General features: G+C 44.3%; 1 protein-coding gene across 7 annotated transcripts in view; it reads right to left on the reverse strand.

Annotated features, from left to right (window-relative positions):
• The window catches only part of Msra (methionine sulfoxide reductase A), a 338,461-nt gene that overhangs the window by 213,679 nt on the left and 99,903 nt on the right, over window positions 1–24,879 (reverse strand). Inside the window, exon 1 of one of the 7 annotated variants that reach the window (XM_039093215.1) lies at window positions 17,978–18,026. The exons of the other annotated variants lie outside the window; for them this stretch is intronic. Within the exon in view, the coding sequence (XP_038949143.1) occupies window positions 17,978–18,011 (34 nt within the window). The 5' untranslated portion in view covers window positions 18,012–18,026. Of the gene's footprint in view, window positions 1–17,977; window positions 18,027–24,879 lie in introns of those variants that run through there. 7 annotated transcript variants of the gene reach the window in all.

The following is a 24,879-nucleotide window of genomic DNA, read 5'->3' on the forward strand; positions in this document are numbered from 1 at the left end:
AGAGAGAAGGGAGGGGTTGCTAGTTCAGGGTGGAGATAGACAGCCCTGCTCAGCAGCTTCCTATGGCCCTCAGGCACTGTTGGACACAATCAGCAGAGATATAATGGAAGGTTCAAGGTGATCCTGCCATGCTCACTCAGATGGGTAAGCTCCCTGGTTGCTGCATCCCTGTAAACAGATAGAGGCCAAGCCTTCGTCCTATGGGTAGCCCTGGCCTATCCCTTAACCTTGACCAGTGAGTTTGAAATGACACTTTTACCCATCCCAAGAGTCCCAAACTTCTTCCTTTAACCCCTAACCCTACCTGTAAGAATTTAACTCAAGGGAAAATGTAGGTGGGAAAAAAAGAGGATATACTTAGCAGAATGTAAAGTTCCACTTATCATAAGGAGATTTCACAATCTGCTTAGAAATTATACTCATGACTTTATCAAGTGCAGCTGTTCCCTCTGAACTAGACATGACCATCACCATCTTGAGTCAAAGCACCTGTGATCAACCGAACACTACCATCAAGAGATCAGGCTTAGTATCCTTTCATGAAGTCCCCATCTTTTCATGAGCCCTCCATGCTATTGGTGGCCTCTAGGGGATATAGTTAATCTATGCTCCTGTGAGCAGGTCCAATAGACCCACTGGGTCACCAAGCTAGACTCTGATGAAGACATTTCTTGGCTTGTTGATGCCCTCTCTACCTGAGCTCAATGGATGTGACAGCAATGTATTTGAGCAACACTTAGAGCAATGAAGAAATATGAGAAAATGTGCTTTTCCGACAAGAAGAAACAGTTTTATTACACCATCCCTGTAGTCTACAAGGACAACAGACTGAAATGTGGACACTGAAAGTGAAAACAGTGAGTGTGTGTGCTGTGTTTATTTTTATTCAATACTGGGGTTGGGGATTTAGCTCAGTGGTAGAGCGCTTGCCTACGCAAGGCCCTGGGTTCGGTTCCCAGCTCTGGAAAAGAAAAAAAAAAAGAGTTCTGCTATTTTTATTCAATACTGCATTTGTTACTGTTGGGTTATTTTCTTATTTTCTACGATGAAAATACTTCAGATTTTAAAAACCCACAAAACCATAGACTTCTCTGTACACTTTTTTCCTTAGTGATTGGCTTCCTGGGCAGGCCAAGGTCTATAGCCCAGGTGAAGCTCACAAGAGAAGATGTATCCCCTGTGGCATCATGGTGGCATAGGAGATAGGTCCAGACCTGACTGCCTGAATCATTGCCTTAGGAATAGGCCACCATCCTGCCACCTCTTGGGCTTGCTTCTCCTCCTGTACTACCCACAAGTATGCTACAAATGTCCCCAAGTCTAGCTCGGTTCACCTCCTATGCCCTCCTAATCACTCACCCCTCCCTTCGACTTGTCTCAGGACCTTTGACTTCCCTGTCTGACCTCTAATGACTTCCTTTCTGTATTCCTGACCCATTCATTCTTCCCAATGTTATCACAGCTTTTTTTCAACATGAAAAAAACTCTAAATTACATGACATAAACATCCAAATACCTGCCTGTATCCATCAAAACTGCTACTGATACAACAACATCTGAGCATTAGTCAGGGAGGAATTCTTCACTTGGCTCAGCCTCAGAGTGTAGGTCTGTCATAGTGGGAAGGCCAGATCGCCTGCCAGGAAGCCTAGAAGGACCTGTGTTTGTGGGCTCTTTCCCTTTTCCTCTTTTATTCCACCAGGGCCCCCCAAGCTACATGGTGATGCCACTCATGCTCAGGGAAGGTTCCCCACCCTTTTTGTTAATGGATTCACCTTCATGGACACACCCAGAGGCACGCTTTGTGAACCTTCTAGGAAAGTCAAATGCAATCAAGTTGACAGTCAAGACTAACTACATTTCTCCCATTTCCACTGGCTCCCCAGAACTCTGAGGCTAGAGTCCGTGCTTTTGCTGGCCTTTGAGCCTCTGACTTCAAAGTCTCTTCTTCCTCTACTAGAGATACCTCTGCCTTGACCACTAGGGTTGCATTAAACATTCCTGTTACTACGTGGACAGAGACCAAATCACCTAGGGACTATAAGGAGGGCAGTGACATATCCTACTTCTCACAACCCCATGATTCCAGCATGCAGTAACACAAAGGTGTTCAGTAAGTATTTGTTAAGCTAATAGATGAAGTAAATAGCATTTAAACGTCTCTTCAAGCAAATATGAAAGATGATGTATCGTATTTGATCCAGTGAATAGACACATGTACACTCACAGACACACCCATTCTGCTATATTACTTAATGGGCGACAGTCTAAGAAACAGATTATTAAATACTTTTCTGTATGTTTACACAAACTAAGCTGGCCAAGACACTACTAACTTTGCAATGAAATCTTAGTGGGCCACCATCAACTATAGCCTGTTGTGACTCAAACATTGTTGTGACATGTGATCAAATGGATTATATCTGTCTGTGTGCATGTATGTGTGAGTACATGTGGAGACCAGAGAACAACCTCATCTGTCATTCCTCAAGCACCACTTGCCATGTTTTTTGAGATATCATCTTTCACTGACCTGGAAGTCACCAATTAGGTTAGGCTATCTGGCCAGTAGTCAGGGACCCACCTGTACCTGACTCCCCAGCATTAGAAGGGCAAGCACACACTCCCACACCTGGCTTGCCTAAGAGTGCTCAGGTCCTCGTGCATGCAAGACAAATACTTTAATAGCTAAGCCACTTGCCCAGTCCTATAATGTACTGGTTTTTTTTTTTAAATATAAAGACCATGTTTCCCTCATAATAAAGGTGAACATTTAAAATAGCCACTCAGAAAAAATGCCCCAGTGGGTTGGCCTAGATAGCAGGGTGCTAACACCTCACCTTCATATGTTGGGGCCTCCTTCCTAGCTCCTTATCTCCTTCCCTCTGGGAAGACTCAATCCTGAAGGAAGTAGCCATGAAAATGTCATACATTGGACAGGAAGGAGGAAGTCTGTGCTGTCCTCTCTGATGAAAGGCCCCTATTTCCTCCTTCATTCCAGAGCTGGAGGCCCAAACAAAATCATTTCTATCAGTTGATTTTGCATTTTCTTTTGGAATACAGATCACCAAGTCTTATGTCTGCCCTGTGGCAGTCTATGCAGCATTAGCAAGCAAGAGCTAGGACAGGCCAGGGAGACAGGCTGGGCTCTGGAAGGAGATTACCTGACCTTGACCCTCCCCCATGTCCTGGCTATATGACCTTGATATATCATTAACCTGTGTGACACTTTGTTTCCTCCTTTGAACTACTTCCTGGGTGGCTTTGAGAGTTACATTAGGCATGTAAAGCCTGACATACTGCAAATGTCGCACAACTATCAGACTAACGTTGAAGTCTGTGTAGGAGATTTCTATCAAAAAATAAACAAGATTTGAGTCAGGAAACAGTGTCCTCCTCCTCTTCCTCCTCTCGTTATAAGGGCTCAGAGAGTCAGTTATCATTCAGAGACAGAACATGGAATGAAATCACCTGTCAATCCTGCCCTGAGTGAATGAAACAGAAAGGTGGGACCAAAAACAGTTGTTGTTTTCCTCCTCACTTTTACCAATCAGTTGCAGCAACAACTGCAGTCGTTCCCACTCATTTATGGTGGATGGAATCCAGGTTGATGGGTCGAACTTCAGACAGTACCAACCTTCTACATACTGTTTTCCTCTGTCTGACTGACAGCCTTGCTACATAGTACCAGAGTTAACCTGTCCTTCTGTATTTGTTTATTTGTGGAATTTGAGGGGCGTGGGGAGGTTATTGTTTTGTTTTGTTTTCCTTTTGAGTTTTCCTTTTTTCCTGGTGCCTCCTTTAAGTCATTACTCATAAATTTCTGGGGCATGATTAAGTAAAATAAGGACTACTTTAACACAAGTAACTGAGTACTGCAAACATCAATTTGGTAACCAAGATGGCTGCCAAGTGGCTAATGTATGGGAAGCCAGACAAAGGAATGATCCATATCCTAGGCAAGGCAGAGTGGAATGGTGCAATATTTCATCATGTTCCTCAGAACAATACACAGCTTAAAATTGTTTAAGTTGATGACCTCTAGAATTGTTTGTTTTATTGTTTTGGATTATAGTTGATCCCAGGTCACAACACCTGAAAAAAGCAAAATTTCAGATAAGAAACAATACAGTATACAGCTCTTGAGTAAGGAAAGTAGTGGGAGGGGCATGTGAGAGCCCATTAAAACCTAGACATGACAGCACATGGGAGGTAGAGGCAGAAGGATGGGGAGTTCAATGTCATCCTCAGCTATATAGAGACTCTGAGGCCAGCTTGGGATATACGTGACCCTGTCTCAACAAACACACAAAATCCAGCAATAAAGGATTTGTACCTGGAAGCCAAAAGAACATTGCCCATTGAAACTCTGCTATGACAACATATCTTAGGTAGCTGGAGACCACAGAACCAGACATCCTTTAAACACATTGCATTGGTTAACAGTTTGGGGGTGGCACAGGTGTTTGTAAATTCCTAAGTTTATACTTCAAACTCAGTGGTGTGACTCACAACAGAAACCAGCTAGCTCACCAAACAGAACAACAGTATATTAACTGAGTCCTCACTATTGATTCCTGCAGGGAAGGACAGGAGGGGTGACAGGCAGAGACATCTGTGGCCCAGTCACAGCAGGGTAGAGGCCTCCAATCTGGCTGGATGAGCACATGTTCCTGCCCCTGCTCCCTGCTCAGTGGGGGCCCTTCCAAAGCCATGTGTGCAGCCCATGGTGATGATGTGTCCTCTGTCAAGGGTATATGAGGATGGGGGTGGATTTTCATCTATTCTGAAAGCCTCACAGTTGAAGAACACAAAGGTTAATGTAAGCAAGGGTCAGAGTTAACTCTGCCAGGCATTTTGAAAGGGGCTCGGGGGACATGTTCAAGGCTTTAGAAGAAGGCACTGATGCTACTATATTTTGTTCTGTGACAGTCTAAGATGCTTCAAATGTTATAGCAGTTTCCTTTCTTGAACAAAGGACAGCAGACTGCCTAATAGTATGTCTGCAATAATTCAGATCCATACATAACCACCCGGCCCTAAGCTGCCTGAGTTGTATTCAAATTATGATGGCTAAACCTGTATCATATGGATGAAGAAGATGGCAGGTGACAGGAAAATAGAAGGCTGGAGAGCAGACCTCAGTCTTTAGGTTTCTTCTGAGCCCAGGCCCCTCCTGACTGACTAGTCAATAGGGTATTGCCCAGTTAGAGAGTCTAAGAACAATGGCTGCTGTCCTGGAAGTCCAGCTCAGCCACTGGAACTGAGTCACCACAATGTGGGAAGAGCTTTGGACCTGACTATGCCCTCAACAAGAACCTGTCACAAAGTACTAACCTTACTTCAACCCACAGGCACTGAGGGAAGGAGGTCTGAAAGCTGAAAGCAGGACACAAGCTTAGCATCTATGCCTCCATTTTGTGTCTTCTCTTCTGCCAGCTATTTGCCTTTAAATCAGATTCCTGCTCAACCCTACAGTAGGCATTCTGATCATGTAATCTGATCATGTAATTCTGATCATGCTGCCTCTGGACTAGTAATGTAAGGCTGATTTGCCTCAACTTTACCTAACTGCTCTTAACCCTTCTTCAGGACTAGAGATACTAAGTGAGATATTTTCAAGATCCCAGGAACACGAGTTCTTATAGACAGGTCACCCTATGACAGGACTTTCACCACTAAGTGGTAACAATCACCCCATGATGAGCAGCCTAAGATAGCTTCATACACAGGAGCAGCGGTCTAATGTAGAGAACTGAGTGAGTAGATCGAGCAATACCCATCCTTAGAACCACAGGATCCTCAAAGAACCAGACCTGAAACAATGACCACACCATTGCTTACCAAGACTACCAGACAGAACACAGTTGACCCCATTTTGTTCCTTCCTCAAGCACTAGTCGGTATTCTCAAACAGAAGGTTGAGAATACCAGCCCTCTGCTTCCCGATGTGGCCATACCCAGTAAGAAACCCCTTTCTTTATGTTTCCAGCCCTTCAAAGTAGTAAGTGGCAGAAAGTGTTTCATTTGGGACAACGCCCTCATCCCAACAAAATAGCCTGTTAAAAACAATTGTGGAGGGGGTTGACTTGGCTTATAATTTCAGGTTATATTACTTCACTGCAGTCTTAGTGGCAAGTTCTTGAGACAGCTAGTCAAAATATATCTACAGTTGTGAGGGCTAAAATTATATTTTAAGTTTAAATTACTGTGAGGTCTATAAAACAGAAATACCTCTAACCTGTGAGCCCCACTTGCTCAAGGACAGAAAACTTCCTGGAACACTGGGGGCTGCTGTTCGTGTAAAGCAACAGGCCATGTGTTCTCACTGCTGTAAACAAGCTTGGTTGCCCCAACTGCACAGGGAGTGCTTGATCACACATACGCAGAAGATATGTAGACAGGAAGTATGTCAGAATGCTTGCCCACATTGGACAAAGGCAGGACATCCCACATACTTGTGCAGCATTTAATGAAGCTTGCTTCAAATTTGGCTTAAAAAATGTAGGAGTGGTTTTATTCTCACCTGGTGGAATTAATACAGTCAGGAGCTGAGAAAAACGGATGCTGCTGCTTGCTTGTTTGCTGGTTAATTCTTGGCTAGCTTTTCACTCTTACACGGTTAAGGGCACCCTGGCCCATGAAATGGTGCTGCTCACAATGAGCTAGGTCTTCCCACTTCAATTAACAATCAAGACAAGCCCCCTTAGACATGCTATCCAGGTGATTCCTTTCTCAACTGAGAACCCCTTCTCAAGTGAGTCTAGGGTGTGTCAAGCTGATAGTTCAAATTAACCAGCACTGCTTCTAAGCAATGACCCCTCCATGATGAACATTCTCACTGAGCCTGGGATGAAAAGAAAAGTCTACTGACCTCACAAAACAAGAGTCTCCCAATCTCTTCCCTTCATTCTTTACACATCCAAGGCGTCTGGTAGAAGTAAGCAGGATTCCCATGTATCCCCTAAGATCTAATTTTAGACCTTCAGTGAAGAGCTTTCTCCATTACACTGACCAGATCCTGCCTTGAGTCCCCTCCACATCAAGGACAGTTTGTATGTTACTCAGATGTAGGGCGGGGACTACGGGGAGGATGGAACAGTTTCTAGCTAAGCATGCCAATGGAGTCCCATCTGCTTTTGGCCATTCTGTTTATACAGTGAGGGAACACAGTGTTTGGGTAAAGGTTAACAACATCAGCAACAAGAACTAAGTTATGGCATTCTAAGACAGAAGGTTATATAGTCATCTCTAAAGCATTACCATATGTGTTTTTCCATGGCATCAGGAAGTGAAAGAGAGCAGGTTATAAGAGCTCTACTCAGGAAGAGAAAGACAAAGATGCAGAAAAATGACAACAGGACATTTTTCCTGCTGCTGTTAAGTGCTAGATTATGAGGGATTTTAGTCAATGAAAAATAAAAGGGAAATTTTTTAAAATCGGTATTTAAAAAATAAAACTGTTTTCTTCTGGGCTCAATTTGGTGTACAGCTCCAGAGAAAATAGCAGGCTTCTCTGCATGAAAATCACCGGCAGAGCCAGTATGCTGCCTGCCCCTCCTGTCAGGACTAACCAAGCCCTTCCTCTCTGTGATCCAGGCACCTCAAACCCCGTCTTGCCCTGAGGGATGAACGCTCAGCTGCTCAGGGACTTACAATGGAAGCAGCTGTGTGGCCAGGCTATTTGTTTCAGTCTGATGGGGGCTGAGACATTGCTCCAGACCGGAGCAGGGCTGATGAGTTCATTAGTTCATAAACTGAAGAGACAGACATGTGCAGGAAGGATGAGGATGGTTGACACGGTGGGGGGATGGGGTAGGGAGCAGATCGGCCCTGGCATGGCGCAGCGGAGGAACCCATCCTCTAGCCAAGCAAACTGGGAAGCTTATGGGTTGCTGGTTCTCTGCCAGGCTCTGTGCTTCATGTCCGTGACATAAAGAGAAAGATGAGTGTCTTCCCTGTCATCACCCTTCATCAGCTAGCACAGCCATCCCCCTCCTTGGGATCACTGGTCATATCCATGCACCCAGCTTCTGTACCAGAGAAGCTGGTGCTCTTAAAGCTCCCTGCTCTGCTACAGTCCCCAGAGCGCCTGAGCTCCCAGGCTCACATCACCCCAGGAAATGCATTTCATCATCATCCACTCCTCTGGAGCGGTTCACTTTGGTGATACTTTTAATAATCCCCACACTGCAACACCACAGCTAACTCCTGCACTTGGAAATGCATATACTGTAAGATGGAAATTTCCTGACTTCATGAAATCTCTCCCCATTAATACAAGTAATTCCTAATGACTATCCAAAGCAGATCGTCTTGGAGTTGGGGGAATAGTTCAGTTAGGGAAGCACCTGCCCTCCAAGCATGAGGATTCGAGTTCAGATGGCTAGCATTTATATAAAGAAAGCCAAGAATGGTTGACTCATCTGTAACACCAGAGCCAGGGAGGGAGGACAGGCAATCCTCGGAGCACAAGGGCCACCCAGTCTAATCAGTCAGTGAATGGCAGGTTCTGTGACAGACCCTGTCTCAAATGGCAACACGAAGAGCAACAGAGGAATGTACTGATGTCAACCTCTAGCCTCTTCATGCATATGTGGGTGGCACATGTACACACATACCATAGACACAGGCACACAGATATCCAATATTGTATACGGTTGGAAAAAAACAGATAATCTTGAGAGTATAAATTACACTTAAAATAAAGCTACCTTATGGATTAAGATCTGTGTTTCAGCCTGGAGTATTCAGCGATGTCCTTATAAATGGAACTGTTGAAAATGCTGGCATACAGAAGTAATTCAAGACCAGTCTCTTCTACACTAACATGTCTCTGTGTTTTACCGCTTCTAAAATACAATATAGATTTTAATATGCATGGTGAGCATATCTAAGACAGCAGAATCACACTTCTAATATTGTTTTTAAACATATCTGTCTTCTAAGAGTGGTAGGGGCTGAGCTTTGCTGGTTCACATTGCTTTATGGCCCTGGTACATGGCTGATGCTAAACTATTTACTTGCTCCCTGGTATTTGTTAGGGAGATCAGTTAGAGCATATTAAAATAACAGCCTCACAGCACAGTCGAGTCCTTGGAATGTAATTAAGGTACACAGACCTCAGAGGCATCTTCTCAGCCAATCGCTAGCCATATTATTTCCGTGGAGCCTACCCCAGGGCTTCCTGTGCACACTGAAGTCAGCTGCCACTAACAGTTGTGCACTACACTGTGCAGAGCAGGCAGTACACAGCACACTGACATCCCCAAGCACTCTGCCGACCTTTTCTTTCTTCTTTGTGAACCTGTCAGCAGTCCGCGCAAGTAGTTACACTCTCCCTTGATGACGCATGGGCTTCATGGAGGTGGCACAGGGTGCTGTCAGCTGTCAGTCACCAGCTGAGCAGGAGTGGCCGGCTGGCTCCCCGCCCCCACCCCCTTGCTCGCTGACAGTGATAAATGGTCAGCCTGGTACTCAGCTGAGCCAGAGGGACCCAGTCTTCCCCATGCAATCTGTTCCGGCGGATACCCCCCTTCCCTACAGCATCTCTGGCAGTATCAGAAAGCATTATACTTAGGTCTGGGCCGGAGAGGGCCTGCTTGGCTCTGTGGCTGCTATTCTCCCATAGAAAAGGAAATTTGACATTATTTTGTGCTTGGAAGCACAGACTTTAGTGGTACAAACCTCACAGCAAACTCCTCTTGGTTCATTCTCCTTTCGCACAGGGAATAAAGCAGACATAGCTAAAAATATGTGATTTTAAGAAAGACAAATTGTGGCGGTATGAACGCTGGGGTGGCCAGCGTTTGTCCAGGATGGCCTCTGATCAGTGAAGAGGCTCCCAGCTTCTGAAGTCATTGTCTGTTTCAGGAGATCATAAAGGAAGAAAAGATTCTAAGGATAAAGAGGTGGGACACCGGCAAGGCTCAGCACAGACTGGGTCTGCAAGATAAGATGCTGCTCCTTTGCTTATGGATAGGTATTAAATTCGGGGTTCATATATAAAAAGAGCAGCAGCAATATTCTGTTGTAGAAAAAAACATCCTGTGGGATAAGAATGGACCTTCATCTGGAACAAGGAAGGGGAAGTATAAGAGAGTATGTATGACACACTGAGGTTTGCTTAAAAAGCAACACAACATACACACACACACACACACACACACACACACACACGTACATATGCATACACATGCACAACAAACCATCCTATTACGTTTGAGCTCTATTCTTGGTGATATATTTCCTTTTTGGAAATACAAATACCAAACGTTTCAACTGTTCACAGTCACCACCATGGCAAACACCATGTAGCCCAGGAGCCTGTCCCCAAGCTGAAAGTTGTTGAACTACTCAAGGCTCAGACTGTACCCAGCCTTGTGACAAAGTCCCCAGATGACCCCATCTGAATCACAAAAACAATTCTGCAAACCACTTTAAAACAGTAAGGGGTTGAAAGCATCCTAACAGACCTCAAGAAAAGAAGGGTGCCGTGTTTCCCCCTGAAAACTGTTGTGTGGTCTCCAGAGCATGTTAAAAGGGAGGAAATATTTTTAGAACACCAGTCACTCCAAATTCTAGACAGGACTCGGAGATGATCAAAAGTCAAACTGGAGATGTCTCTGGATTTCTCTCTCTTTTATTTTAGGGGAGGACAGAGGGAGAACATGGTGCCTGTTTGAATTACTTCTCAGCCCGGCTACCTCTCCCCTTTTCATCTTTTCTGTTTTTGTCGCCTCTGTTATTTTCCTCCACATCTTGGGGACACGCTTCTTAGAAGTCTATGATGATTTTTAAAATTGGTTTGAACATCTCATACTTCCATCAAAAATAGATTTTATGATGAAGCTGTCATCTGAACAATATGTCAATTAATTTTTTTTTTAAAATCCAGGCCATCAAGATGGCTCAGCAGGTAAGAGCGCTGCTGGGCAAGCCTAGCACCTTAAGTTCAATCCCTAGAACTCATGTAAATGTGAAAGGAGAGAACCAAATCCACAGAGCTGTCCTCTGATTTCTGCATGTGTACTGTCCCTCTTTCCCCAAATCCCACCACACCACGCACACAGGCAAACATACAGAGAGAAACAAATATACACATGGAGAGAGAGAGAGAGAGAGAGAGAGAGAGAGAGAGAGAGAGAGAGAGAAACACAGAGAGAGAGAGAGAAACAGAGAGAGAGAGAGAGACAGACAGACACAGACACAGACACAGACAGACACAGAGAGATCTTTAGAATCAACTCTTTCTGAAGACAGAGCACCTTGGTATTGGCTGTTACTGAAGGCAGTCTCTACCTTCTGAGACTGACCTGGCCTTCTGAGATAACGGTGCATTCGAGGCTAATTAAGGGAAGTAGGATAATTCAGGCCATCTCCACATTGAGAAACACGAAGAAGAGAAATCTCCAACCCTGCTTTAGCAGTGACACAGACAGGCCTTCTGGGATTATTTTTACTTGTCTTTCTACGCTAATAAGCATCTAAGCATTGCACAGATGGACCTGGGCTTCTAAATTCATGAAGGGACAGAGTTGAGAGCGAAATTCTGAGTGTCTGTGATCTTCCTTGTGTGCATACCCAAGGGAACACTTGCAGATTCTGGTGATAGGTCACTTCTGGGGAAATGGACTAATGATTGGTTGGGCCTCTGCTGAAGGGAATGGGAGCAATTTTTACTAAAATACAAGACTCAGGAAGGACAAAGGCAGAAGCACCTTCCACAGGGTCTACACTGGAACCAAACTAAAGTCTGTCTGTGCAGGGAGCGTCTGCTTCCACAGAGATATGCCTGAAGGGGGTCCAAAGTGGATCAAGGGCTTTGGAAAAACCTGATTTAGACCCCTCAGCCCCAGAAATGGAGCAGATATCTATGACCTGTCAAACGTCACTTACAAAGAGAATTAGTACAGACCCTGCAGAAAATCTGATTTTGAGTAGAGTTATATCTTGATAGGTCTGCCAGGTTCTGAGTGCTAAAAGTAAATTACAGTAATTGGTGTTTTCTGTCACGTTCCTATCTGCAAAGACTGATAGCTCAGAACATAAACTATTGTGGGAAATGCCTCTGGGAAGCAGCCAAGGGAATGCAGGCAAGGCCCCAACTTAAAAGTGAGTTTCACTGAAAGTAAGTTTATACGGCAGATGCCTGGGACCCAGAACCCATTTCCCAAGAACATGCTGGCATATATGGTGGTAAGTCACCCCACATGGGCCTACTTGTAATGAGTCTTCAATATAACTATGTGGTCCAGGATTCTGGCCTCTATTTATAAAACATTTTTTGCAGTGAGAGAATATATTTTTCTGCATGGCATTAAGAAAACACCCTCCACACTGATAACTTGTTACCTTCCCATGCTGCCCAGCTACTAACCTGAAACAAATCTCATGCCATTGGGAACAGATTGCCAGCTTAGGGCAGAAACCACTTGTTTTAGAACAACCATCATTTGAATGTGTAACACACATTTCTAATTCCAAGGCCCAATTCCATATTAGGATATGAAGCTCAGGGTTCTCCAGAAAGCTGGAACCCAGGTGCCGGCCAGGCTGTGGTGTCATCTGAGAGCTTAGTGTCGGTGGCGCTTGGTGAGTTTGAGGACAGATGCTCTCCCAGTTCCAAGTGGATAGCAATGACTTTTTTGTTCTGCTGTCAAGAGGTGGGGTTTGGCTGCCTTTCCCTTGAGTGTGGGCTACACTAAGTTGGAGGGAACACAGTGGGAGGGGTGGGAGGGAGGTCAGCTCTCAGCACAGGTAGTAGCTGACATCTGTCTTAAGTGCTCTCTTGTTCTCTCCTGGGCAGCTTATGGCAGGAAGCATCTGTTACCCGGATGATGAGGCAGCCCTGTGAGGAGGCCTATGTGATGAGACACTAAGGCCGGAGAAAGGCCGCATGAGTGAAACTGAAACTGACAAGACAAGATGCAGACCTTTTGACACACAGCAGCCTCCTGAGTGACTCTGGCCTGGGAATCCAACTAGACCACACCCAGATTTGTGGCTTCAAAACACCATGAGATGATAGGAGATTATTGTTTTAAGCTGTGAGTTCTGGAATTGCTTATTATCCAGAAATATGAAAGTAAAATAGTAGTATGTTCTAATGAAGGAAACAATGCGTTTTTTTTCCAAAGAGGAACTAATTAAGCCAAGAAAGCAAACCACTTTTTATAAAGCTAATTTCCATAGGAAAAAAAATACATTTCTAGTCTAACTGATTCGCAAATCAACGCCTGAAACACAAGCCATTTCTAAGTTGGAGACACTGGCTATGTGATTTATTTTCTCCACAGATGTGCCCCGTCACCGCTCCCATGTGTTGGCATTGCTAAAGCAGTCATTTCTGAACCAACAAAGTCTAGGGATGGTGCAGAAAATATCCAAGCCCAGCTTTTAGCATTTTCACGATAATTTTGGCAATTTTTATTCATTTGTGTTATCCAGGGGATTGTTAGCGCCTTTTCCTGCTGCTTTGTTTGGGGAAGTTCTATCTCTGCTTTGTGGGGCTTAGAAAAACAATGAAGAAAAAATGTTTTCCCAGAATTCCCAAAGAAGCAAAATTTAAATTCATGCCAAAGGCCTCACTACAATGGAGAGAATCTTCCAGATTTTGGTGGAGTTTTGCTTGGTTATATAGTTGAATTTGAGAGTTTTCTTTCCCCTTTGCTTATATGAAAATATAAAGATGGTGAGATTGCTTTTACTCGTATGAAACACTGACAGGCCCTTTTTGTCTCTTGTGTAAAGGGAATAAAAATCAAGTCTGGAAACTTTGATTGTGGTTGACATTGGGAACAGACGTCAGGTGAATGCACAGCAGAGTCTCCCACTCTTCATGAAACTGAGAACAGAAAACATCACAGCTGACAAGTCTCAGCTCAAAGGGTGCTTACCAGAAATTCTAGCCTAACAGTCTGGGTCCAATTAGGTAATGGGAACTACACAGTAGGCTAACCAGGGGAAGTCTCACGTCCATAATACTAACTATAATAAAAAAATCACTACTGGGGAACCTTGCCATGGTACACTAAGGGTGAGGGAGAGGACCCGGGAGAGACAAGCTTGGAAAAGGAGGGCTTGCTTCAGCAGGAACTCTTAGACAGTTTCTTCCTCAGGAGATAGGCAGCATACACCCAGTATGGAGTCCAGGTCAAGGCCGTAGGGCAGCTGTAGAGGTTCTGGGCACAGCTGTGAGCAAGAGCAGTGTAGGGCTGGGCAGCACAGGACCATGGTCTCCTCTGGAATGGCTCTCACAGGGCTGAGTCTAAGATAGGAACCATGGCTGGACAGGTCATGCTGGATGTCCTCACATTTATGCCCACTTTGACTCCAAAAGAAATATGTCGGGAGAGAGCCGTTCCAGCAACGTTCCCTGGTCCCCTCTCCCAAGAGCACTTTACACTGGGATTACTTTATGAAAGGAATGCTAATTGTTAGAGACTAATGGGGTTTCCTAGGTAACAACTTCATATGTTGATTACTTGAGCTTTGGCAACCAATCCACATGTATTGTAAATACCATACAGCCACACGCAAAAAGTAAAGTACAGTGACATAAAATCCCAAGAAAGTCTGACTTGAGTTAATGGCATCACGACACAAGGACTTGACCATACGCAGCGAGGATTGTAGGATGATAGCCAAAAAGCACCTTGGGATTCTGTTCCATTTTTTATGATTACTTATGGCTCTTAAACTATTTCAAAAAAAGTATTTTAGCTTGTGAGAAGTTCTAAACATATAAATATATTACCTAACTGCTTAAAATGTGAGTTTACAAATTGCTTAAGGTGCATAATGCAAACTGAAAGGAATTTCCTTCCCAGTACATAATACTCATAGGTACACAGTGCTGACCCGTTATACAATTAAAGGCCCTGAGTTTGTAGCCTATGTGCATAGCCATTCCAAAGGATGGACAAACAATAGCCCCACTTCTCTAATAGAACAGAATCACAACAGAATTACCATGGAGAAAAATAACTGGAGAATAAATCCACTCCATCAGGGAAAGAGATGTTTTAAAATCTTATAAGCTTAATTTTAAGCCAATAATAGCACACAACTATTTCATGATGATAAAACATAACACAAATCAAAACATTTTAGGAAGAAACACTGACAAGGAAGTTATATCTTGTTATTATTGTCACACAGCTCCCCCAGGATGAGTAGACCCTGGTTTGCGGAGAAAGGTAGGAAACAAATGTTCCTTAGAGTGTAGGATGGTCTTCTTGAAGGGTGGCTGTGTAAGTCAGGGCCCTGCACAGAATACTGGCTGTAACATCCCTCATGTGGCCTCTAGCATATGGCAAGGTGGGGATGAGGAGGAAGCTGGCCTGGTGCTAAGGAAACCAAGCTCTGGATGAGTCTCCATTTCCTTTCTTGTGTATTGTGGTTGGAATGCAGCTATCCACCATGTTCATACATTTGAACAGTTGGTCCCCAGCTGTTAGAGGGGGGAAGCTAGTTGGTTAACATTAGTCTAAAAGGGTGGGGACTGAGGGTTATGGGCCACCTATGCCCATGGCCTGAGCTCATTCCCCTACCTCTCCCTGCATCCGGGTCTGCTGAGATGTGAGTGAGGCCCCTCCCACTCACACTGCCACCAGCATGAGATGTGAGGTACTGTCCCGCCCTCCCCACTGTGAAGCATGAGTTAAAATAAAGCCTTCTTCCCCTAAATTGCTTCTGTCCCCTAAATTATTTCGCCCCAGTGCTTCTTTCCAAATTCTGCAAATAGTGGTATTTAGTGGAAGTTTTCACTCCAAGGACAGCCAAGAGTGGGTACAATGCAGTCCCTGCAAGAGTATCCAGACATCACAGACAGGTCCCAGACAGGTCACTGTGGATCACCTGGTTACCAAGTGCAGAGAAATACACAGCTATGCTATCTTTAAGGACACAGAAGAGGACTTGCAGCCGGATGTATCTTTTCCCAGCACAGAGGAGGGGCACTGAGGTGGTCCTCTGTGGTGCAATGGGCAGGGACCCGTGTCCTTCTAACCCATCAGAGATGAAAAGTAGAGCTAAAGTTGAAACCTGATGTAAGTCCCAGTTGAAAAGAACACACCGGGAAATTGTTCGAAAACAAAAGCAATCCCTGTGCCGAAGCTAAAAAGCATGAATTTACAGGATCAGCCCTCGGAATGGCTGATGACAGCTCGTACAAAGAGATCTAAGCCTGGTATTTTACAGAAACCAAAGCAAGACCTTTCTCTCTATACAGAGCTCAAAGATAAATGGCATATAGGATTTAAATCTAACATTTCCACTGAAGAGACAATAGCCTCCCAGCAAGCCTGACCTTATTTCACGCAGAGGCGGCTATCCACTCGCTGCCACCTCCCCCACCCCTGGAACCCAGCTACCACTGCCCGAAACCCTCTAGGTGACAAAGCTTTCACCCGCACTGGAAGCTTTGAATCGTACATGCTTTTAAGGGAATGAGCAGAGACAATTTTACCCACAGGTAAATGGTCACCATCCTTCATTCTTACGACAGGTGTTGGCAAAACACTGTCAACCAATCAAATACATTTTACCTCCCTTTTTTTTTTTTTTTTTTTTTGTATACTCCATGAGCTAAGGTTTGGTAATTATTTTTTTAATGGTTGAAAAACAATCAGGAAGAAAAATGGTTCTTGACATATGAAAACTCTATGGGATCAAATTCACTAAGGTTTTACTGGTGTAAAGTCACACTTGTGTACACGCTCTCTGTGCTGCCTTCACTGCACAATACTGTAGTGAAGAACTGCAACCAAGACTGTCTGGCCTACAAAACCTAAAACATTAGCCATCTGGACCTTTATAGAAATCGTTTGCCAGCCCTGTCCTAAACCAGCTTGAGAGGAACATGAGGATGTGATGTTGGGGTGGGGGTGGGTCAAGACTCATAAGAAGGAGGAGTTCTCCTATGGACAGGGCTATGTGAGAAGGGACTGAAGCACAGAAGTCAAACCCGGCTCACCATGCCCATATCCAGTGCAAGCCAGGGAGCGTCAGCTGGACCCACCAGCAGGAAAGGGTAGAATATGCTGGAGCCCTGAAGATGCAGCCCTGGTGAGGTCTGGTCCCCACAGAATGCTGCCTTTGAGTAGTTTGTGTGACCTCTCTAAGCTTCACTGTGCTCATTTCAAGGAAGAACTGGGAATAAATATCCTTCTCTCAGAGTCAGTGTGAAAGGGTAAGAGGACAACCTATGCGAAAGAACTCAGCTTTGAAAGATGAGGAGTTTCCATAGGAACATGGGGCTCCAAATTGAGGAAGGAACTGAATGTCAGTTCAGCCTGTGGTCAAGGGTGAAGACATCCTTGGTTGTTGAGTCAGAAAAGACAGTTAAAGGACTAGATCCTGGCACACAACCCTTCCCCCTCACAATCCTTCCAGCATCTGTGCCCCTTCCTAATGACTTCCCAAGATACCCATGAATATCCCTTGGCCCACCATAGTTACTAATGGTTAAATTGTGCTCACAGTTCTTATAAATCCCCCATGGCATCTTCAGAACATCCATTCTGAGTCACAAACAGAATTTCTACCTCACTTCCATCTACCTGTGATCAGGTCACCTGACCTACTGGTTTGCCTTATCCTACAACATGTTTAAGTAACATCTTGGGGGGAGGACCCTAGATTGTCCAGCTGCTGATGAACAGTGGAATGAAATTCCTGGGACTTTGGGAAATTTGCAATGACTTCTAATGTCTGACACGCTCACAAACCACCCTGCAGCCAGCTGTCCACCCCAACAGTAACTGTCTGCAGAGGACTGGCGCTCACTGAGGGTAACGCCTTCTGTGGAGATGTAGCTGGCAGGGGCTCTGTAGAAGGTAATGGCAGCCCTTTAGCCTTGAGCTAGAAGATGGCATGGCAAATGTTGGGGACATTTACTAAGAGCTGGAGGAACCTGAGGAAAGAGCAGCCGAGAGCCAGGGCTCAGGCAATAAGATCAGAAGAGCACACTTACCCACGGCTTGGCCTCGTGTTTTATTCAGCAGCATTTACTTCTCTGCCGCCATTAACCCTTCCTTTCTCTTCCTCCACCAAGTAGCTGATGATGTCAGGCTACACTCTTCAATCCGACCGTCAGATTTACAAAGGGGAAATCTAGCTGTGAGTCCTAGTGGTACAATGTCACTGCTTACATGGCTGAAAGCTTGTGAGTGCTCTGACCTATCACTGTACAATTCTGATTCTAGATCACTCCATCCATCAGAAACCATCCTGTTTAATACACCAGGGTTGTTAGGTGGGCTGGGTAAAGAAAACAGACCTGATACTCTCAGATATTCAGGCAAACCTAAGACTTCCCTGAAGTTGTTTTAAAAAAGTTTTTTTTTCCAGGTTGTAAAGGAGCAGGGCAAGGAAGTATTTAAAAATGCTAAAAACTTTCTAATCCTATGTAAGCCACAGCACTTACCTTCAACTTGAAAAGAGGAGGGAGAAAACAAAGAGTAGGATCCCCAGCTAGCCCCAGCTTGGCCACCTCCCACTCTCTGCCCATTACTGTGACTGTTGATTTCTAAGTCATAAGCTATTTTTTATTTTTGCTCTGGCCATGACTGCCTCAAGCCTTCATGTGTTTGATCTGCCCTTGATTGCAGCCACACTAACCAACCCAACATTTCTCTGACTTCTTTGTTGCAGTATCCATCTAAGCCATTTGTTGTAATATTCATCCATCCATCCATTCACAGTTGACTTCAGGCACTCTGCGGACCTTGTGTCCTGACCCATTGTTCTCATTTAGTCCCTGGAGTCAAGGACCCAAAGTAGCACGTGATGTGATGTCCTGTGTTGCGGGCCTGCCTTTGTTTCCACATCTGTCTCTAATGTTTACAGAATCTGTTGTGATAATGGCCCAAAAATGACATACTCATGGCCATACATAAAGCATAAAACTGTAGATAAACTAAACTGTTTGATGATAGTTTATAACATAGTGACTTCTGGTCTTAAAGGATACCATAAAGGAAAATATTAGGTAAGTGGGCCTGCCAATGGGCTCATGAAGTGTGTTTAAAGACCTCAAAACTACATCTTATGCTTCAAAGGTATGTTGATGAAAAGGAGCAGAAAGAGAAAAACATCAGCCCTCAGTTGGACAAGCTTCAGAACATGCTCAGTACCTGAGGTCTTAAACAAAGCCCAAGATGGGCCATTAAAAAAATTCTTCTGGATGTGGGCTAAGTTCAGGGCATAACAATGGTATATTTAAAGTATACAAATGAGGTGCTAGGAAGGTGGTTCAATAGGTAAAGTACTTACCTTGCAAGCATAAGAACCTCAATTTAATCCCCAGAACTCTTGTCAAACAAGAAGCTGGGAGTGGTAATGCTATGTATTTGTAATGCCAGCACTGGGGAGGCAGACAAATTTAACTCTGGGGTTTACTGGACAGCTATCCTAGCCTACTTGGTGAGTTCCATGCCACTGAGAGACCTTGTCTCAGAAGAAAAAAAATAGATGGATAGTGCCTGAGGAACAATAATCAAGGCTGTCTTTGGCCTCTACATGCAAGTGTACATATACACATACTCCAAAAAAGTGTACAAATGAATGGAAGCCCTTGAGGCAGAAATCATGAACTCAAAACTGACCAACTTGAGGCCAAATAATACAACCCCTTCTGCCTATTGTCTGAAGGTTAAAAGGTCAAGCTCTACCTCAAAGCTACTGTGGCACTGGGTGTCATGGCACCCCTTTGAATTTCTTGGGCTTTGCCCCTAAAGTGTGATCACTAAGGTCTTTTCTAACCTAGTATTATCTTAGGAGAACATTTACAATACAAAGTCTCATCATATACAAATCACTGTGGCAGACAGCCAGCAGGAACAGATCCTGTTAGAAATCATGGATTTGTATAATCCTTTCTCCCTAAGTAACTTGCCTCTAAATGATGGAATATAGCATTAAGGCACCCCAACTCCTGGAACCAAACTACAGAAAGTTGGAATTCCATTTTGATAGCTGACACTCTCTCTTGCATGCTTTGATGAAGCAAGGTAACCCATTGGAAGACCTGTGTAACAAGGAATTAAGGACAGCGATGGGTAGCAGTCAAAGCTGAGGCACTCAACCCAAAGCTCTTAAGAAGTTGGTTCCATCATACCAGTGAGCCTGAAGGATCACCTCCTGGGTGGAGCCTTCATGATAAGACCTCTACCCTGCCTAACACATTAATGAAACCAGGAAGGAGAGGGCCAGCTGAGTGTATCTAGGAGCCTAAATCCCAGAAGTTGACCATTTATGTGTGTTGTTTCAGGGTGTTGAGTTAGAGTATAATTTATCAAACAATAGATAACTAATGCACAATGTTGTTTATATCCATGAACTCAAAATCTACATCTTTGCTATTTATTTTAGATATTCTTAGATGTTCTATAAATAAAATGAGCAATTATCTGGAACTTGGCTTAGAAACCAGATAACTTGACTGCACTACATAGCGTCAAGGATAAAACAGGCAAGCCACTGAAACCTCTTGTCCATCCCTGCCCACATTCTGGCCTCAAAATGTTGGCGTTCCAGATGGAAGATGTAGACAGGTTAATGTGCCAAGAAAAATGGTACTGGTCTCTCTACAACTCTGCCATTTCACTCACAGTTCTGCATTTTGAGGAGTAAATACAGCTTCCCATTTATCCCCTCAGACAAAATGCACACTGGTCCCAGTCAGGCCAAGGTACCCGTCCTATGGAGGAGGGTTGCTCACCTCATAGGCATAGCTGATGGGTGAGAGATGAAGCCTCTAGGGCCCTGGTGCTCATCATGAGATTCTTCCACTTCATACCAAAAGGTTGCACTGTGGAGCTCTGGATTGTGACCATATGTCACCACCTCCATCAATCCAGCTAGTTCCTTTCATTTCCTCTACCAGTGACCAATCCCCTGACTCTGCCCTCACCTTCTCTCTCTGGGCTTCATTAAATGCCATCATCATTGAGCAACATGAGCAATGGTTTTGTACAGCTGTACGTCATCTTTAAGATGAACCCCACAGCTTGCACCTTGGCCTGAGGTCCTTTCCAAAGATCTGTCCCTGGCTGTTTTCTATCCATGTCTCCTTTCCCTGTTGCTCTCTTACCAGCCACACTCATTGTTACCATGTGAACAAACAAAGATGTTACCCACGAGGCCTTTGCACTGCTGTTCCAGTCGCCTGAACATTCTGCCTATAGATGATTGCTTCTCATTTCAAGTTTTACCCAGAGACTAGCTCCACAGAGAAGTCTTCTCTGCCATGTATTTGTTCAGCAGCATCTTCTGCTCCCTTCTCATACCTTCTTCTGTTTCGTTTCCTTCATAACACTTGGTAATACTTAAGCTACGGTATAGTTTCTGGCTCTGTCCTATCTTCCCCCATTTCCCACCGTGGGTGTAGGCTCTCTCCATCTTGCCCTTATATCCCCAGTACCTAGGATAGTGTCCTGTTTTACTGTTTGCTGCACTGACTGTGTATTTCACAAACAGGTCTAACAAAGAAGGCTGAAATTGAAAGTCATCAAGGTAGACCAAAAAAAAAAAAAAAAAAGAAAGAAATAAGTCAGCTGAAGACAAGGGTATTTTTCAACCACTTGACAATATTTGGAAGTGGTAAACAACCAGGGAGAGTATTTAGAGCATATCTCAATCTTCCAGCTTTTAAACACTTCCTTTCCCATTGTTTTCTTCAATGCAGTCAACAGAAAAGACTAAAACACAATCTCCAACGGTGTCCAGTGCTAAACAAATATGTCCCATATTTGTGACATAAGGCAGATGATTCCATAGACAAAGTGCTTGCTGTGACAGCACAAGAAGCTGAGTTTGGCTTCCCAGCACCCAGGTAAATGCTAGGTACTATGGTTATATCTGTAACTCCAGTGCTTGATGGGTAGAGGCAGAGACAGATGAATCCAATGGTCCTGCTTGTCAACCAGTCTAACCAAAACAGTAAGCTCAAGAAAGACTGTCTCAAAAGCCAAGATGAACAACAACAGAGGAAGACTCCCAGCATCAGCTCTGGCACACTCACACATGCACACACGCATGCACACATGAATACACTCACAGGTAAGCACATGCTTGTACACATGTGTATACACACAAACATAAAAATACAAAAAAAAAAGGGAGGGATGGAAGAAAGGAGGGAGGTTGGTTAATAGATCTGGTCTCTGGCCCTGGTTCCTGGTACGTAGTAGCTCCAAGCCCTCAGAATTTCTGACTGAGAAGAGTAAGAGGAACATCTTATGTGGGACATAGCAAGTCTCTCCATCCTTGAATTCATGCTAATGAGGTAACTCCTAGAAGATGGGGATGGGGGATGTGGCCAGAGGAACTAACCAGGTCATTTAGAAGGCTGGAACTTCTTCTAGTCCCATCCCCGACCTCTAGGAAAGAAGAGGCCAATAACTTGTAATTGTCATCCACAATAGGATTGGGTTGTCTTCTGGAACTGAGACCTGATGTGTGAAGTCTGGCAGGAGCTCTGGGGACTTAGAACAGGTCCAAGAAGAGCTGCTAGACACCCAGCCACTGTGTAAGGAAAATAGGGAGAATGCTTTGGTGTAGGAAATCTACTCACTTGGTGTCAGAAAGGTTTTGCGAGTACAGAGTAAACAGGTGCCCACCCTTGATGGTCATATTTCTGCATATTAAAAACTTCCTTGGGGAGAGGCACTGGTACAGAGAGCCCAGCAGGCACCGAGAGGTGGCTGAACTATCAATATCTCACCAAATCCCATCCCAACCCACAAAGTAGCAGGGTTCCCACCTTATATGTCGCAAATCTGCTCCTGAGAAATTTGAACCCAGAACCATTCATTCCTAAGTCATAGTGCCCCTTAGGATAGTGGTATATTCAAGTCTTGACCACAAACTAATAATGTCACCCTAGAAAACAGCAAGATAAGGCCAAGATGGTCAGCAGAGAGCATCCACTCAACAAAATAGACATACTACAGCATCAAAACCAAGCCTTTGTTCACGGAAAGCCTGGATTGCCCTGGTAGGACATGCATGATTACCACCGACGGACTGTGACAGCCAAACAGGATCATGAAGCTCATCCTAGCCCGCCTCTTTTCTAGAACGATGAATAGAACAATTCTCAGAGCTCCCAGAGAACCTGGACTTCTTCTCCATTATCTGTAGTTATTATAAAAGACTCGAGTCATGCTGGATTTTAAGAAAGGGATAATGATCCCATTTTATGACCATATTACTTTAAAAACAAAAAAGACAATTTTTAAAAGATGAGACTGACCCAGAGGGGCAGCATGACACAGGATGTGTGCAGAGTAGACATAGTGTCACAGTAAAATGGCCACTGCTAAGCAAGACTTTGGATAAAGAAGTTTTAACTGTCTAATGCCTCTGCAGCCATGAAATGTCCAGAAGCATGCAATCAGGCATTAACTCCTAAGAGCCATGTTCTATACACACATAGAAATTCAATAAATCCACTAAGAAACAAGCCAACAAAAGCCTTCATGAGGGCTGAGGAGATGGTTAAGTTGTCAAGTACTCAGGTGAGGACCTGAGTTTGGATGCCAGAGCCTGTGTAAAGTTGGGCCTGGTAGCAAACATCCATCATCCCTGTGCTCCTATGGCAAGGTGGGAGGTGGAGACAGAAGAATCCCCGGAAAGCCCACAGGGCAGCGAGCACAGTCAGTTTAGTGGTGAACAACTGACTGTCTCCAGGTGGGAAGCAAGGACCAAAACTGAGCTCATTCTCTGACTTCCAAACATGTCATGACATGTGTGCACCTACACTAATACACACAAGTATATATGCATATAAAATACATGCACATATAAAAAGCTTCTCTGCTTGGCATAGCAGATGTGAGCAGTGGGTCCGGATTCTGGGTTACCATGTTCCACTCAACCACTGAGTTCTTTATCTAACATGCCCAAGCATCCCAACTGCATCCCAACTTTGAGAATCCAGGAGTTTCTAATTCACCTTGGCTTGTTGATCAACCTACAGTGCTCTGGATTTTAACAAAAGAAACAGCACATGAGCTCCTCAAGTGACTGTGGGCTCTGCCATTCCTCCTACACTGTGGTGGATTAAAGTGACTGTTACTGTCATTGGCCCAGCCACTGAGGTGAGTATTAATCCATCAGTAAAGCATATATGTTATGTCTTCATTGCTACTCATGTGAGCGTCTTCATATTCAGTGGCATTTTCTGTGCTACAAAATTAGCAACCTTGCAGTTAACAGGTTCTTCACATTGCTTTCATGCTTGGAATGTTGTGATTGTTCAAGAGCTCAGATTCGTTTGGTTTTACTGTCTGGGTATGTGAAATTAAGCAAATCTACGGGGAGTGTATACCCCTGAGTGTTTGGATTTTCACACTCTCAGCTCAAGGACAATTCAGACATTTAAAATGTCATGGATAATTAGCCAGCCTTTTTATAAATAAGATTTCTTGCTCTGATAGAATCACAAAGTTTGCCAGCCTCGGGTATAAATGTACTCATTAGGGAGTGATCAGATGTTCTCTAAAAAGTTGTTTGTGTTTCTGCAAAGTGGACCTAGGCAAAATGGTGAACAAGACACAAGCCAAGAGGTAAGGAGGCCAGGGGCCAGAGGAGGGAGAAGTTGAAGTCTAGACCTAGAGGCTCCCAGGATCTAGATCTAAAGCTGCAGGATCTAGAACTAGAAGAGCTCAGGATCAAGACCAGAGATACCAAAGTTCTAGATCTAGAAATGCTGGGGCTCTAGACTAAAAGTGTACAGAGCCTAGGTCTAAAAGTATCTAATGTCTATACTTAAAGGTATCTGGGATACAGAACTAGGATTCCGAGCTCTACAACTAGAGGCTTGTGGGTCTAGATCTAGTGCTGACTCTGGAGAGACCATGTCTTTATTAT

The sequence above is a fragment of the Rattus norvegicus genome, chromosome 15 (assembly GCF_036323735.1).
Source record: "Rattus norvegicus strain BN/NHsdMcwi chromosome 15, GRCr8, whole genome shotgun sequence".
NCBI classification, from domain to species: Eukaryota; Metazoa; Chordata; class Mammalia; order Rodentia; family Muridae; genus Rattus; species Rattus norvegicus.